This window comes from Borostomias antarcticus (assembly GCF_949987555.1).
Source record: "Borostomias antarcticus genome assembly, chromosome: 18".
NCBI lineage: Eukaryota > Metazoa > Chordata > Actinopteri > Stomiiformes > Stomiidae > Borostomias > Borostomias antarcticus.
Genome location: NC_140251.1, coordinates 6,790,405 through 6,808,178, shown reverse-complemented (window position 1 = coordinate 6,808,178; position 17,774 = coordinate 6,790,405). Strand labels below are relative to the sequence as shown.

The following is a 17,774-nucleotide window of genomic DNA, read 5'->3' as shown; positions in this document are numbered from 1 at the left end:
ATGGCGGCGAATGACCGTTCCCGGTCCGAAGCTGCTAAGCAGCGAAGACAGGATCAATTACAACGATGGCTGGGCTCCGAAACCGACGAGACGGGGCCGGACACACGGGAGCTCTCGACAGGCCCAGCGACACGCCGGGCCCGGGTCCGGTTCGCCCAGGGGGCCGTGTTCATGGCAGCTTGTTCAGCCGGGGACCAGGAGGAGGTGGCGGCTCTGCTCCGGCAGGGCGCTGACATCAACCACGCCAACATAGATGGACTGACAGCGCTTCATCAGGTACGTAATCATCTGGGATAAAATTGCTACACTGTTACTATAGTTTGTTACAGCACCGGGGGACTGTGACAGTTACCGAAACGAGCGTAACGCGGTGGTCTTGGACTGAGGTCTTCGGTTGTTGCAACTCTTCAGGCGCGATGTTCTCATTCTAAATGCTGGTAGATGAGCACAAGCCTCGGCCTAAGCAACAGGAAACCCCGGTCTGGTCCTGATACTGAACTGTGTGTAATTCTTCTATGTCGGCTCGGCTACGAAAAGTAGGCTAGGGTTGGGGAATCCGCACTGCTGCGTTCAAGCTAGTCTATTTTTACTCGGTTGAGGCTATTCGACACATGAGAAAAAAAGATCTCTGAACACACTATGAACTGTGCTTCCGCCGCAGACGTTTTAAGTTGCAGTGTGAATATCTCCCTTGTAGCCTAGAGCTTTCCACGTTGGTGACCTAGGATATCTATTGTTTTGTCCTTCAATAAGACGGCCTTGAAAACAACACCTGCAGACAGACTAATGACTGGATCTTTATATTTGTTCTTTTTTGAGTGAGGGATGGGTAGAAGTTCAATTTGCTTCATACCAGGGCAGTCCCATTTGCATGGATTGGATGGTAGGCCCAACATGCTTTGTCTTCAGACACTAGCCTTTTTAAAAACCACCCTATCATTCAAATGTGAATAGTTCAAAACGGTGCTTTAGTGTAATTATTTACAGAAGCTTGCGAAAATGCATAGTCGTTTTCACATTCTGTGGCAGCAATATGTCATCCCTCCCTAACTTCAGATCCACTGTGGGCATGCAAGAGAAGACATATTCTTTATGCCCTTAAAATATAAGCTATATTCTCTATATGCAATATTACTTCACAAGAGTTTAGAACCCCTTGTGTTAGGTGGCTGAGTTGAAATTGTCATGTAATTCCCACTCCCTTACACACAGGGAGGCGAACATTGTCATTACTGTGTGTAGTCAGCTAACCTAGCAGTGTTCCCTGCTCCCTCCCCACTGCCTGAGTCATAACAGAGAGGAGCAGCGCTAGCCTGGACAGTGTCAGTGTCACCCATGGCTTCAGTGATGCACCGTTTCCTCCTCTTTTATGATTCCCTTGAATAGAGCCGTACACAAGCACATTTCTGTTTTTTTTACATTGGGGGCGCAGAATTATGATTGATATAGTTTTGTTCGATTAACTTGATACCAAAGCTTGAGAGGTGTTCTCTTTTGTTCCTCCGAAAGCTGTTCGCTTCCCATGGTCTTCTCAGTGACACAACCGTCCAAGACTAGTCTTTATGTAGTGTTTAAGTGGTCTATTTAAATACCGATGTTGTGTAGCCTCCCTGTCCCTTCCTCTTCTTCATGACCTGTCTGTATGGCGGCATGTCCGAGGGCCCTTGTCCACACATGGCTGTCGCCCGGTGTGGTCCCTCTCCTGCTGTCCATCCCCATCTCCCCTGTTGCTCACTGGTTACCTGGCAACTAGAATTAAATATAGGCCTACACTCTCCAGACTTTCCGTCCTGGCCATCCAAAGCCTCTCTGTCTTCTCCCCTCTCTATCCTGCTGTGCCGTTCTCTTTCTCTCTCTCTCTCTCTCTCTCTCTCTCTCTCTCCTCCTCTCTCTCTCTCTCTCTTTGCCAGATCCCCATGGTAGGGACTTTGGGGATTTCAGATGAAGAAATGGAAAACATTCCTCAAACTGCTCATGCTGCTGCTGTCAAAGGCGATTTCCACACTGAGTCACTCGATGACCCAAGGAGAAGGACTGGTAGAAAGCTCACCCATAACACGGAGTGGAAGATGAAGTGCCCTCTGTTCATTCAACAGAGAGTTTCCGGTAGTTAAAGGGGGTCTACTCAGCTGCAAAGTCGTTTTTTTTATGAGCTTCTAGTTCAGGGGAGAACAAACCCAGTCTTGGTCCTGAAGTGATTTGAGGTTTTTTTCTTTTTTATTCACTAGCCTAAACCACCACAACTCCACCAATTATCTTACTTGGTGAACATGGGGAGGGGCCTTAAATAGGTTTGTGATTCCTGTATTTAGATGCCTTAGTGCCGAAAAGAAAAGCCTATTAGGTGGCTTATAGCCGGCCTGACAGACAGGGCTCTTTGTGGACTAAAACATTGTCAGAAACTGGAGTCAATGGCTTAGGAGGCTGTATAAGGAGGCTCTCTCTCAGGTCAAATATAGATAAAGGCCTCGATTGAAATAAACAATGGAGATCATCTCAACGCACATCATTAGGTAATATTAAAGGTTGCTGTTGTCAGGGTACTTACGATTGATAAGACCTTGGTGTTACAAAAGCTTTGGGTTAACTCATGGTGCGATAGACCATAGTGTCTGACTGATAACAGGACTGTTGCAATAGCTAGCATCGGCTAGCTCTGAGATAAGTGTTTGGGCAAGGAACTGCTATGTTGTTGTTAACATTTAGGAAGGAAATCCAAGTGCTCCCCGTCTCCCAGATATTAATAGCCTCGTCGTGCCCAAACCCTTTAGCGAGATTCAATAGGTTTGGTAACGCTGGCTTTTTGTTTTTAGCAGTCCTATGTCAAGAGAGGGCTTGACCAACAGGGTCATCTAAATGGATTGGTGTGTATATACTCTTTTTGTCAAGTAAGCAGATCTCCTTACTAAGGCAATTGTATTCCAGAACACTAGGCTATGTTTCCACGGCCTTTTCAGTGGAAGTGCACTGCTCTAATAGGCTGCGTGTGTGGAGTACAGTGTGGTGTGTGTGATGGTGGAGTTCAGTGGTGTGTGTGTGTGTGTGTGATGGTGGAATTCAGTGGTGTGTGTGTGTGTGATGGTGGAGTACAGTGTGGTGTTTGTGTGTGGTCTCTGGCAGGCCTGTATAGATGAGAATGCTGTGTGTGTGACAGTGCAGTACAGTGTGGTCTGTGTGTGTGTGTGTTCTCTGGCAGGCCTGCATAGACGAGAACTCTGACATGGTGCAGTTCCTGGTGGAGAGCGGGAGTGACGTCAACCGGGGGGACAACGAGGGCTGGACTCCTCTTCACGCCGCCGCCTCCTGCGGTTTCATCCAGATCACCAAGTAGGTCTCATCCCGCTGACACGACGTCACTGACGTTCCTGCAGCTGTGACAGTGGCATGCCATGGAATGAGTGTCCAAGAATATAAATGTGTCTGAACACAGACATAAATGTGTCTGAATATAGATGTGTCTGAACGCTGCCTACCTAAATGCTGAAGTCATGCTACGTGCGCGTGCGTGCGTGAGTTCGTGGCTGTGTGAAACGATACTGCCAGCGTAGGAACCTTTCTGTGCGTGCGCGTGTTGCAGGTACCTGATAGAGCACGGCGCGCAGGTGGGCGCGGTGAACAGCGAGGGTGAACTGCCGCTGGACGTGGCCACGGAGGACGCCATGGAGAGACTCCTCAAGGCCGAGATCAAGAAGCAGGGTGGGGATTGATTCAGATCCACATTCAGATTTATTCGTCACATGTACGTAGTACAGTGTACAACAGGGGTGCCCATACTTTTTGGGCTTGTGAGATACTTTTAAAATGACCAGCTCAGCAAGATCTACCGCCTCCACCCCTGGAGCCCCCACCCTTATGTCACTCTTCACTTAACATTGGCTAGGTTTTAATTAATGTCTCATTACAGTCATATCTTATCTTAAAAACAATCACATTGCTGAAAACCCATAAAAAAATAACAACATACAACCGAAATAACATACGGCTACGGTTTCAAAATCAAAGAATACATTTATTGATCAAGCTACCAATTACTTCACACTGAAAGTGGAACGTTAACTTTGTCAGAACAGTGTCTTTAGTCTACTTAAATGAATCAATCACACAGCTCAATACACTGACTTGCACTGAATGGGTTGTATAGTCCTGACTTTTTTCGAGTTTCTGATAGATTTTGCTAGGCTACTATAAGCCCTAACCGCGGTACAAAATAGATTGTATAAAACGAGTTGTAGCAGCTGCACCTACAAGCCTTAAACAATGACGAAATCAACCCACACATGATTGAAATCATTAAAATAGCTAAACTGCAGTTCAAAAGGTCACACTTGTAATCTACAAAGTAGCAGGAGGAAGAAGTTGCTCATTTGGACAAGAGAGATGACGTGACTGCTTGCCTCCGCACACGCAACTTCAACACACATCATCAAGTCACCTTTTTTTTGTATGGCTTTTTTTACCAGCATAGCCTCTGCGACCTACAGTACTGGTCGATCACGATCGGCATATTGGGCACTGCTGGGGTGCAGTATACAGTGAAATGTTACTGCCAACTTGGTGATGTGCTCTAAAAAGACTACAGATTATTACAAAGTACACAATTTACAATTTACACAAGCCATACGTTTGTTATATACCCATATTTTAACATCTTATTGTACAATCCTTAAAAAAAAAAAATCCTTGTGACGTTGAGGTGTCGTTAGCCTTGCCGCTAACGCTGCTATTGAACATGGAGACATGCTTTGGACGGCTACCTGCGGCAGCATTAGGAAGCTGTTCTGTCCACACCTCTACTTTTCCAGGCGTGTTGTTTCCCTGTTTGGAGCACGTTGTCGTTGCGTCCTCTCTCTCTGCAACCTGATAAGAGCAGCCATGGCTGGAATGCAGCTAGACTCATGAGGAGATTCAGAGATGTACGGTAGCTGCCTTCTTTAACTGATAGGAAAATTAACCAAATGACACACATCCACAAACAGAATATCTGTTTAATCATTGACTTAACATTTGCCTTCCAGTGCATGTGTGTGTGTGTGTGTGTGTGTGTGTGTGTGTGTGTGTGTGTGTGTGTGTGTGTGTGTGTGTGTGTGTGTGTGTGTGCGATTGCGAGTGTGTGTGGGTGTGTATGTGTATGCGTGTGCGTGCGCATGCGAGTGTGCGAGCCTGTGTGCTTTAATGTGTGTTTGTTGCGTGTCCCTCAGGCATAGACGTGGACAAGGCCCGCAGGGAGGAGGAGCGTGTCATGCTGCAGGACGCCATGGCCGTGCTGGCGGGGAGCGGTACTCTCACACCTCACCCCAACACCAAGGCCACGCCTCTCCACGTCGCCGCTGCCAAGGGCTACATCGAAGTCATGAAGTGAGCTGGAAGTCAGGGTTAGGGTTAGGGTTAGCTATCCTATCTGGAAGTCAGGGTTAGGGCTAGCTACCCTAGCTGGAAGTCAGGGTTAGGGTTAGCTACCCTATCTGGAGGTTAGGGTTAGGGCTAGCTACCCTAGCTGGAAGTCAGGGTTAGGGTTAGCTACCCTATCTGGAAGTCAGGGTTAGGGTTAGCTACCCTATCTGGAAGTCAGGGTTAGGGTTAGCTACCCTATCTGGAAGTCAGGGTTAGGGTTAGGGCTAGCTACCCTAGCTGGAAGTCAGGGTTAGGGTTAGCTACCCTATCTGGAAGTCAGGGTTAGGGCTAGCTACCCTAGCTGGAAGTCAGGGTTAGGGTTAGCTACCCTATCTGGAAGTCAGGGTTAGGGTTAGGGTTAGCTACCCTAGCTGGAAGTCAGGGTTAGGGTTAGGGTTAGCTACCCTAGCTGGAAGTCAGGGTTAGGGTTAGCTACCCTATCTGGAAGTCAGGGTTAGGGTTAGCTACCCTATCTGGAAGTCAGGGTTAGGGTTAGCTACCCTAGCTGGAAGTCATGTCACACACATAAGAGCTTCTGGAGGATTCTGGCCTCAAACGGTACAACTGTCTGTTCCTCATCCCCTCTTTCATCCCTGTGCTCTCTCCCTCCATCCTTTGTGGTCTTATCTCCATCTCTCTCCTCTCCATCTCTCTCTGTCTCCTCTCTCTCTCCTCTCCCTCCATCTCTCTCTCTCCACCTTTCTCTCTCGTCTTCTCTCTCTCCATCTCTCTTCGTCTCCATCTCTCTCTTCATTTCTCTCTCCATCTCTCTCTCTTCTCTCCATCTCTCTCTTTCTCTCTCCATCTCTCTCTCTCTCTCTGTCTGGTCTGTGTGTGTGTCAGGGTGTTGTTGCAGTGTGGGCTGGATGTGGACAGTAGGGACTGTGACGGATGGACAGCCCTGCATGCTGCTGCTCACTGGGGACAGGAGGAGGTGTGCTCCCTGCTGGCCGACAGCATGTGTGACATGGCCGCCATCAACATCGTGGTGAGGGGACCAGCACAGGCATTTTATTCCTCTCTCTCTCTCTCTCTCTCTCTCTCTCTCTCTCTCTCTCACACACACACACACGCACACACAAAATCTCATTGATGCAATGCATGTGTAACTGAGTGAAACGTGGAGTAGCTGGTGAAACTCACTCCTCAAAGGAGCGCTGACAGTCCCTCCAAGGGGGACGTCCAACTGTCAGCGTGTCCCGCCTTCCGAGCGGGATCCCTGGGTTCTAATCCCGCCCTGGGCATGCAGAGACAGATGGGCTGCACATGCACTCCACTCTATTCTGTGACACGGTGGTTTGGCCGGTGCCAGGATACCGCCAACTAAATACGCTGACGCTGCATGTTGTGCTTGTGATCGACCTCGTTTTCAGGGCCAGACCGCGTTGGATGTCGCCGATGAGAATTTAGTCGACACTCTTGAGGAGCTGCAGAAGAAGCAGAACGCCGTACGTCTTAACTTACCCGCTCTCATTGTGCCTTCGCGTTCTAGTGTTACCTGCTCAGTGGCCTTGTGGTTAGAGTGTCCTCCCTGAGATTAGGAGGTTGAGTCAGACCAAAACCTATACAAAATGGTACCCAATGGTACCTTGGGGGCGGCTGTAGCTCAGTTGGTAGAGCGGGTCGTTCAGTGATCGAAGGGTCGGTGGTTCGAATCCCAGCTCCGACTGTCCACATGTCGAAGTGTCCTTGAGCAAGACACCTTACGCCAAATTGCTCCCAATGAGCAGGTTAGCACCTTGCATGGCAGCTACCGCCATTGGTGTGTGAATGTGTGTGTGAATGGGTGAATAAGAGGGCATTGTAAAGCGCTTTGAGTGCCGCTAAGATGGAAAAGCGCTATATAAGTGCAGTCCATTTACCATTTACCTTCTCTGACTGGCACTCAGCATCAAGGGTTGGATTGGGGGAAGTCTCTGTGACATAGTAGCGTCATGTCCAGGGGGTGTATTTGTAAGTTCAAGTTGCCTCACGCTAAGGAATCAGGAGATAGGCTCCTGCCCTATGGGCCACTAGGCTCCAGAACCATTGGTTCTCAAGGCTACTTACTTACCTCACTTTCTAGTGTCACTGACATGTTCTGTACCCTGTACTGAAGATGGCTCTGGGTCTCTCCGCAGCTACGCAGTGAGAAGGAGAAGCTGTCCCAGGCGCCCGTCATCGAGACCAGCCCAACCATCTCTGTCGCCCCTGTTCGCCCGCGCAGGTCAGTGTGTAACGTTTGTGTGTGTGTGTGTGTGTGTGTGTGTGTGTGTGAGGCTGTCTCTGTCTGAATCACAGACACATAGCATAGCGTGTGTGCATGGAGGTGTGACCTTGCTGCTTGCACCCTCTTGACCCCACGCTGGCGCGACACTGACAGGTCCGGCTAAGGACTCACTCCCCCAACCCTCTCTGAAGTAGCAACTGCCGTTTTTAGAAACAGTGAATTCAGATTCTGACTAGGTGTCTTGTTTCACGCTAAACGGAGATCTCATGTGTCTCGCTGATTAGTGCGTTTTGGCCACACATGACACTCTCTTCTCATTGGCTACACCCAGAGTGATCACCTACACTGATTGGCTCCTGCATGCCACCTGTTGTTCTGTCCTTGCCCCCCCCCCGCAGGACCTCAATTTCTCGTATGAGCAGCAAGGAGAAGATCTGCCTCCACGAGCGCGAGAAGCACCCACCCCCGCCGGCCCTGCAGGCCAGCCCGGCTGAGGAGGAGGAGGAGGAGGCCGTGCCGGGCTCCCAGAACCAGAACCCCCAGACCCCGGCCCAGGCTCAGAACCAGACCCTGGCCAAGGCCTCCAGCAGCTCCAGCTCCGAGGAGGAGAGCGAGTCCGAGAGCGACGCCGAGTCAGGTGAGAGGAAGGCCCGCCGCTGACAAAAACCGGGAACGAATCGCGTCAAACGTGTCCCTGCGCACCCTCAGTAGTCGCGCTTTGAATGAGACGCCCGAGGTACGGACGGCGTTGAGCATACATTTCAAACAGTCTGTGTGTGGAACGCAGCTGCTAGGCCTGATGGGATTGTGCAGTCTGGGTTTTAATAGCGTCACTGTCTGTAACGTTGCAGAGAAAGCGAAGAACAGAGAGATCATCAACAACTTGAACAATAAGCGCAACAGCTCCGCCACCCACGCTACCTCCATGGCAACCAGCACTTCAGGAAACCAGGTGAAAAAGGTCAGACTCCGCCTGTGTACATCTCTAACCCGGCCCCCCCCCGTGACTGCTGATTGGCTGGGGTGCGAGTATGTCACGAGGAGAGCATACCGCTCCAGGGCCATCGTCTGGTCGGTCTTGTGACGGTGGATGACGGTCATGCCCCCCCACCCCACTCTGTGTTGCAGGACCCAGGGAAGCCCCCGGCCTCTGAGGCGGCTCCCGGATCCTGGAGGACGTCTCTGAGGAAGGCGGGCAGCTCCGTGACCCTGGGCTCGGCGGGCGTGGCCGACCCCGGTCAGGAGGGCAGCAGCAGGCCGCCGGAGACCTCCGCCCCGGGGGGCATGACCCGCTCGGCCTCCAGCCCCCGCCTCAGCTCGGAGGCTGACAGCAAGGTACCCGCCTCCCCTCGTCCAACAGCGTGCCACACACGCTGCAGCCCGTAGCATTGTAAGTAGGGTTTCAAAATTCCATGAAAATTCACAAAATTCCCAACGGGAATTGATGGGAATTAGTAGCAATTAAACGGGAATAAACTGGAAATATATGGGAATTAACTGGAATAAATTTAGTTTTCCAGTTTATTCCCGTTAATTCCCATTAATTCTCATAAATTCCTGTTAATTCCCATGGGAAGTTTGTGAATACTCCTGTAATTTTGCAACCCAAGTAGGGAGTGACTGCGTGGTAATGGTACATGGTACTCTGACCACCGACGGGTTGATGGACTCCCTCCCTCGCGTCTCGTTCAGGAGCCCAGGCTCGCCCGGGTGCCGCCCACTCCGACCCGCCGCCTCTTCAACATCCCCGACAGCAGCAACCCCCCCGACAACTCGAGCAGGTGTGTGCGGCGTGTGGCGCCAGCCGGCCCAGTTGTGTGTGTGTGTGTTGACGCAGGTGGGAAACCAACGGTCAGGTTCACCGCATCTTTTCTCGTTGTCGCTCTGTCTCCCATCAGCTGGCTCAGCCGTAGCTCCTCTTACACCCGGCGCCACCATAGTCAGTCAGGCGGCGACCTCACTAGCTCCGCCCCCTCCCTGCCTCGCAGGTCAGTCTCCACTGCCCACCGCCCTGCCTGCTTTCTGCCTGCGCTCCTGCGTGTCACATGTTATGTGTTCACTGCTTCATGCTATGCCACTTGAGTGCTGTTTTTTGTTGTTGTTGTTTGTTGTTGTTTTTTTGTTTTCTGCGGTCGATTCCCACCCCTCTTTTTTTTTCTTCTTTTTTTTTTAAAAAGCGGAATGTGTTTTGTTTTGTGTCCAGCTCATCTTACGGGAGGAGACTGGATGACCCCACGACGACCTCGACCACAGGAACCAGCTCCGCAGGACTCAGCCGGCTCAACAGTCTGGTGGCCCAGAGGTACGGCGCCCGTCTGTCTGACCGTCTCTCTCTTCCTGAATCGCCCGTGTGCGTGAGCCCGCCGGCCTCTGACTGCTTCCTGTCCGCAGACTCGCTCAGGAACAGGCGGAGAAGAAGGACCCCGTTTCCACCGCCACCTCGAACTCCGTCACCACCACCACCACCACGACCACGACCGGCGACTCCGAGACCAAGCAGAGACGCAAGTGAGTCGGGTTGTCGTGTATTTCTCTCTCCCTCTAGGGATGGGCAAATGATCTAAATTTATTTTTCGATAATTGAAAGAATTAACTATCGATTAATTGATAAGCTTTTTTCCATTAAAACAACGCCTAAGGCAGAAATAACAAATAAAGCATGTTTCCTTGAAAATAGCCTTATTTCTTGTGTTCTGATAACGTTAGCCTACATTAGGCTGTCCACGCATGCTGACGCGATTGCCCTCAAAACGGCATTCAAACTAGACACTTCAGTCCAATAACAATCCTCTTAAATAAACAAGGCAGTGAGTAGCGTATTGTTTAACACATTTTACGTTAAATAAATAAAAAATATAGCAAAAATAAGCTAACGTTACTCACCAGCAGTAACGTTAAAAAATAAATACTCGGATGACTGGATGACTGAAAACGTAAACATAAGTGTCCTTAAGAGCGTCCAGCTTATACTTAATCCAGTGAGAGCCTAGTAGGCCTACTGGTTCTTGTTCAGAAAGATGAGCATATTAACATGCTCAGGGGTGAGACGCGAACGCAATCTGGTGACAGTCAGGCCAGCCGCAGAAAACACTCTCTCTGAGGGGACCGAGGTTGCCGTGATGCAGAGGTAGGTTTGCGCTAATATGGCCAACCTGCTAATTTGCCAACCTAAGCCGTGTCGCCTTTTAAATAAAAATGATCCCACGCCAAACTTCGTTTTGCCCACTTCGTCTTCAACATGGCTAGGCTGTTCTGCTGCTGCTGGACTGGAAAAATATTACTATGCATCAACTATACCGTTACTTGGGGAACCTGTTGCGTCATCGCGTAGCCTACTAATTCAACAAATTACATTTCTCACACAGAACGTAGACAAACTAATTTCCACTGAATTTCACATTTTTTTGTGATCGACCAAAATCATTATCAATCAATTATCGATCTTCGATCATTGATGCCCATCCCTATCTCCCTCTCCTTCTCTCTCTCTTTCTCTCTCTCCCTCTCCTCTTTCTCTCTCCCTCTCCTTCTCTCTCTCTTTCTCTCTCTCCCTCTCCTTTTCTCTTTCATTATCTCTCTCTCTCTCTCTCTCTCTCTCTCTCTCTGTGTTTACAGCACCTGTCTGGTTTATGGCTGTTTACAGTTGACCTTTTAAACAGTGGGCGGGGCTCGGCGGCGCTAACTTGGGGGGGTGTTGTTCTCCGTGTTGCGTTGCAGGTCCTATCTGACGCCGGTCCGCGACGAGGAGGCCGAGGCCCAGAGGAAGGCCCGCTCCCGACACGCCCGCCAGTCACGCCGCTCCACTCAGGTCAGCGCCCGGCCCTCAGCGCCACGCCGTGCTGTAGTCAAGAAGACCACCTTAGACCCAGACCAGACCACCTTAGACCCAGACCACCTTAGACCCAGACCAGACCACCTTAGACCCAGACCAGACCACCTTAGACCCAGACCAGACCACCTTAGACCCAGACCAGACCACCTTAGACCCAGACCACCTTAGACCCAGACCACCTTAGACCCAGACCAGACCACCTTAGACCCAGACCAGACCACCTTAGACCCAGACCAGACCACCTTAGACCCAGACCAGACCACCTTAGACCCAGACCAGACCTCCTTAGACCCAGACCAGACCACTTTAGACCCAGACCAGACCACCTTAGACCCAGACCACCTTAGACCCAGACCAGACCACCTTAGACCCAGACCAGACCACCTTAGACCCAGACCAGACCTCCTTAGACCCAGACCAGACCACTTTAGACCCAGACCAGACCTCCTTAGACCCAGACCACTTTAGACCCAGACCAGACCACTTTAGACCCAGACCAGACCTCCTTAGACCCAGACCACCTTAGACCCAGACCAGACCTCCTTAGACCCAGACCACCTTAGACCCAGACCAGACCACCTTAGACCCAGACCAGACCACCTTAGACCCAGACCAGAGTCATGACCAAGACCAGGATTTATGGAGACCGAGTCTAGACCAAGACCAGACCACTGCGGGTCCAGCAACGCATGACACACTTATAATAAAATGTAGAACATGCAAACTGTAGGCACTCCTCAAATTTATCTGAAAAGATCCATATTCCCATCTCTTTTATTGCCACATATATATGTGTATATATATATATATATATATATATATAGTGTGTATGTATATGTGTACCATCGACAGGCAATTAAGTGATATTCCCGCAGTTGTTGGAGATGTAGGCGGGGGCTCTGATTGGTAGCGTCCTAGCGACGACTTTCAATGGAGGCATCTCCAGACTTACAGTGGCGGAGATCTCGAGTCTGGCATCTGGCCGAGACCAGCTGTGAGAGATCTCTGTGTCCGATCCCTGCTCTGTGCGCGCTCTGTCACCAGGGAGTGACGCTAACAGACCTCCAGGAGGCCGAGAAGACCATGAAGACGGACAACAAGGGGAAGGAAAGACGAGAGGAGGAGGAGAAGGAGAAGGAGGCCAAGCAGAAGAAGGCGGAGGAAGGGGTGAGAGAGGTATTTTTAACGCAGCTCGGGTGCGAGGCCCCGCCCCTCTGGCCGCATGGCGCCCATTAGCATGTGTTGTTGCGGGGTCAGTTGAGTGTCACAGGCAGGTGATTAACTGTGTTGACAGGAGGTGAGCTGGAGGTCTCGGATCGCCAGCCTGCAGAAGTCCGACCTCCTGGGCCTCACCCAGCCAGCTGGAGCCCCCCGTCCCCAGAGCGCCGACCGCAGAGGTGGGCGTGACACACACACACACACCCACATATACACACGCACACACACACACACACACACACACGCATATATACACACAAACACACACACACTCACACACACATACACACACACTCACACATATATACAAACACATGCACACCCGCACACGCACGCGCACACACACACTGTCTGTCTCTCTCTAACTTCTAACCTGCTAGCGTGGCTGACTGTAACGTGACCCGGTGTCGTCCTGTCGCTCAGACGCGGAGGGCAGCGCGGCGGAGAGCGAGAGCGAGCGCTTGGCCCGGGAGAGCAGGGAGCGGCGGAGGGCCCGGGCCCGGAGGAGGGCCCAGAGGACGGGAGAGGTGAGTGGACAGTTACTGTATGCACGGGGGGGGACGGCCCTGGTCGTTGTAAAGCTGAAAATACGACTTTTGACGTCAGCATTGGTAGCAACCGACCGGCTGTCTCCCCTCCCCCACTGCAGAGTGACGACAACGACCCTAGCGGGGAGGAGGAGTTTGGAAGCAGCGGCGTGCAGGACTCAATGGTCTGTATGACTGACCGCCTGCATGTGTGTGTGTGTGTGTGTGTGTGTGTGTGTGTGTGTGTGTGTGCGTGCGGATGTCACACTGACCGTTGTCTCCCCTGTGTTTCCATGCTAGCAGTCGGGCAGGCATCTGAGCTCCAGGTATGGATTTGCCCTCTGCCCTTCTGATCAGTCCTGTATCTTCACATGTTCTGTCCGCGTGTTTACGTGGCGTGACCTCTGACCCCTCCCCATCTCAGGTCCGACCTGTCCTGCAACGACTGCCGTCCGGGTGAAGGGTCCGAAACAAAGGATTACAAAAAGGTAACGGGTTTGAATAGGGGAAACTCCGTTTCTGTCCATCTTAGCCCTCACTCTCCCTGTCACTCACTCTGTGTGTGTGTGTGTGTGTGTGTGTGTGTGTGTGTGTGTGTGTGTGTGTGTGTGTGTGTGTGTGTGTGTGTGTGTGTGTGTGTGTGCGCGTGTGCGCGTGTGTGCGTGTGTGCGTGTGTGCGTGCATGCGTGTGTGTATTCCAGCTTTTCGAGGAGGTCTCCAGAGAGAACAGCCAGCTCCAGTCCCAGCTGCAGGACACTCAGCGGACAGTGACCCAGACCAGGGGGGACCTGGACAAGGCCACGCAGGTGACACGCGTCTCCACCCTGCCACGTCAATGTAGCAGCGCGCCTAGCTCAGTCTAACTAGTGCAAAAACTAAGCATGGCTCTGCCAACCATTTGTACAGTAGACCCTTTTTCAATACGTCAGCTGACATAACTGGTGTTTTATCGTCTGTCCGTGTGTTTTGCAGAGACAGGAGCGGTTTAGCGATTGTTCAGCCCTGCTGGAGCTGGAGAAGAAGGTAAGAGACCAGCCTGACGTGAATTACCAGAGACCAGCACCATGCTGCGCTGCCTTGCCTCACTACTGCCACCACTGCCTCCTGGTCACTCTCTCTCTCTCTCTCTCTCCCTCTGTGTCTCTCTCTCTCTCTCTCTATCTCTCTCTCTCCCCCTCTTTCTTTCTCTCTCTATCCCCCTCTCTCCCCCTGTCTCTTTCTCTCTCTATCCCCCTCTCTCCCCCTCTCTCTTTCTATCTCTTTCTTTTTCTCTCTCTCCCTCTCTTTCTTTCTGACTTTCTTGTTCTCTTTCTGTCTTTCTCTCTTTCTGTCTTTCTCTCTCTGTCTCTCTCTCTCTCCCTCTTTCTCTCTCTCCATGTGTGGGTGTCAGGAGCGGAGGATGTTGGAGCGGCGTGTGGCTGAGCTGGAGGAGGAGCTGAAGGTGAGGAGAGAGAGAGAGAGAGAGAGAGAACACTGCATGCACAAGTCTGATTAGCTCACCGGTCCTGTTTGCGCAGATCACTAGCATTGTGGTCAGATCACTAGCATTGTGGTCAGTTCACTAGCGTTGTGGTCAGATCACTAGTGTTGTGGTCAGATCACTAGTGTTGTGGTCAGATCACTAGCGTTGTGGTTAGTTCACTAGTGTTGTGGTCAGTTCACTAGTGTTGTGGTCAGTTCACTAGTGTTGTGGTCAGTTCACTAGTGTTGTGGTCAGTTCACTAGCATTGTGGTCAGTTCACTAGTGTTGTGGTCAGTTCACTAGTGTTGTGGTCAGTTCACTAGTGTTGTGGTCAGTTCACTAGCGTTGTGGTCAGTTCACTAGTGTTGGGTCAGATCACTAGCGTTGTGGTCAGTTCACTAGTGTTGTGGTCAGTTCACTAGTGTTGGGTCAGATCACTAGCGTTGTGGTCAGTTCACTAGCGTTGTGGTCAGTTCACTAGTGTTGGGTCAGATCACTAGCGTTGTGGTCAGTTCACTAGCGCTTTGGTCAGTTCACTAGCGCTTTGGTCAGTTCACTAGCACTGTGGTCAGTTCACTAGCGTTGTGGTCAGTTCACTAGCGTCAAACAAGGAGAATGCTTTGTGGTTTAACCTTTCCATTCTCCTCTCATTGTAGAGGTCTCTTCCCTATCTCTTCACCATGACACCCTAAAGATCAAGATTTACTACTGTCTTCCTTATTTGAACTCTTTTTTTTTAGACATATCTCATCTGAAATACAGCTTACTTGTTACAAGAAAAAACTATTTTAATTCTCACACGCCACACAAGTCAACCCAACGACGTTCTGCCGTGTGCTTCTGCCCCTCCTAGGTGCTGGGGGACCTGCGAGCCGACAACCAGCGTCTGAAAGATGAAAACGGAGCTCTGATCCGTGTCATCAGCAAGCTCTCCAAATAGACGGAGAGAGAGAGAGAGACGCAGAGAGCCTGCAGGGAACCCCTCCTCCTCACTCCTCCCTCCGTCCACCCCCCCCCACACACACACACACACACACACACACACATTCCTCCCAGTGCCAAAGACAGAGTGAAGGGGAAAGAAGCGAGCGAGAATGTCGTACACAAATGAACACCGTAGCTTGACTTGACTGTGACGCCTCTTCTTGACGTGGCCCCCCGGCCCCTCGTAGTGGCTTGCGTGTGCCTTAACGTCCACTGTTCACCACAGGACCTACGCCACCACGGTCTCTGGTCCGCGGCTTCCACAGTAGCAGCGAGAGAGACTTGACAAAGGCCAAATGCCCGTGGCTTGTGAAACATGGATGAACACACAATCTAGAACTGTGCACCAGGGGAAACACTAATATGCACGCACACACACGCATTCCTTTGCGTGCATCACACACACACAGACACACACACACACCCTCAATGCACATTCCACAAGCCCAAGGCAACTTGGCCCTTTTAGTTCCCACTTTACTATTTATTTTTTTGTGACCACATTTCATGCAATGTATCCACAAATTTACTCCACAAACTACTAACCACCCCAGGCCCACTCTGGCCCCCCAGGCATTTCTCACCAGGGTTTTAGTGTAATCCACACACTTCTCCTTTTCTAACATCCTGACTAAACATGGTTTTTTTCGACAGCGAGGCAGGCAGAGGAGATATTTCAGCCACTGCTATCTCATGTTCGACTGTCTCTTGAATACAGGGGAGGTCTCCAGATTCTTTATCGGTAGTGTCATTCCACACAGTGTTTGAACCCACCTACCTCTCCACCAGTGCACTCCCCACTATTTTTGTGACCACCACGGACACATGACTCCATCCTCCTTAACGACCACAGATACCGGCCTGTTGACCAGCACTTTAGTCACTGCAAAGCAGTACCAGGTCTGTGTGGCTTTGCCTGTCCTCTTAATGAATCTATCTTGTACAAAATGACTCCTCTCCTCTCCAACACCTGAACTCCCTCCTGAGGTCGCTATTGGGGAAGGGAGGGGGAGGAGTCTATCGCCACAGAGCTGAAGGTCAATGGTCATTGCAACATAGAACTTGCTGTTTTGTAAAAGCCTAATATGCTATGCATTGATTTTAATTATTACCATTATCATGATGAAGATATTTTCATATTTTTTCATTGCCTAATGTCAATCCCTCTCTTTTGCAAGGGAGCACGGTTATGTATATTATACATGTGTATAAATAATATTAGTCTTAAATAATAACCTTCTGAAATGAAATTTCACCTAGTCCTCTTCCTTCACGTTTGTTTGTTTGTTTTCTAATATATTAAATGAATGTCGGCACCTAATAAAGAAAGTGTGTGAGTTTGTAGCCAGTGGTTGATTATTATGGAGGCTTTTATTGGTGTTGACTTAACAGTAACAGTCGTAGGATCCTTACAAGCTCATTGCAGATTCAGTCACAAGTCGAAGTGCCTGCCTGCCATGACATTTCAATTCAGCAAGATATACCAATAACATTTTCACCCTGGGCCCTCAGATGACTAACCAGCCTGGTATATACACTACTAGACTGGACTAACCAGCCTGGTATATACACTACTAGACTGGACTGTAACCAGCCTGGTATATACACTACTAGACTGGACTGTAACCAGCCTGGTACTGTATATACACAACTGGAGTGGACTGCTCGCTGAAATGCCTGACTGTTCTTGGTAACATTTCTGTGCATCTGTGGCCAGTGGGATCATCAATCTGCCTGACGTTTGTGAGCATCTGAAAGTTTAGCTCCTTCGCTAGTCCCCCCCCCCCCTCCCGCCACCATCGCACCCCCCATCAGTGTCCTGCCTTCTGACGGGCCTGCTAGCCAGATGTCCTACATCATCAGGACGGGGTGGAAAAAAAAAACGAGAGAGGAACAGCTGGAATAATGTCCCTGACATTCCCACACAGAGACAGAGCACATCAAAGGGGGTTAAACACAACATGCAGAGCATACTAGAGCGTGTTTACTCTGACCTTATTGATAAGCATATCAAAACAAACGTGTCAGTATTCCGTCCTCTGTCCTGGAAGAGGATGGTGTTCCATGGACAAACTGTAGACACAGTCCTATCAAGCCCAGAGTTCCCTTCCATAGACACCAAGCAGTACTCCCACTCTCCCATCTGCTCGT

At 50.5% G+C, this 17,774-nt stretch overlaps 1 protein-coding gene across 1 annotated transcript; it reads left to right on the top strand.

Moving 5' to 3' along the window:
* On the top strand, positions 1–16,879 carry LOC311320823 (protein phosphatase 1 regulatory subunit 12A; the record flags this gene model as incomplete). Its single annotated transcript, XM_084452668.1, has 25 exons — positions 1–276; positions 3,197–3,327; positions 3,578–3,696; positions 5,199–5,355; positions 6,235–6,379; positions 6,765–6,839; positions 7,512–7,597; positions 7,999–8,237; positions 8,452–8,577; positions 8,736–8,935; positions 9,293–9,381; positions 9,499–9,588; positions 9,804–9,902; positions 9,992–10,108; positions 11,318–11,408; positions 12,477–12,599; positions 12,727–12,829; positions 13,074–13,177; positions 13,300–13,362; positions 13,478–13,503; positions 13,602–13,665; positions 13,879–13,983; positions 14,150–14,200; positions 14,568–14,618; positions 15,493–16,879. The coding sequence occupies 25 exons, from the start codon at positions 1–3 to the stop codon at positions 15,577–15,579; spliced, it is 2,817 nt and encodes a 938-aa protein (XP_084308794.1). The 3' UTR covers positions 15,580–16,879.
* Between the last annotated feature and the right edge of the window lie 895 nt (positions 16,880–17,774).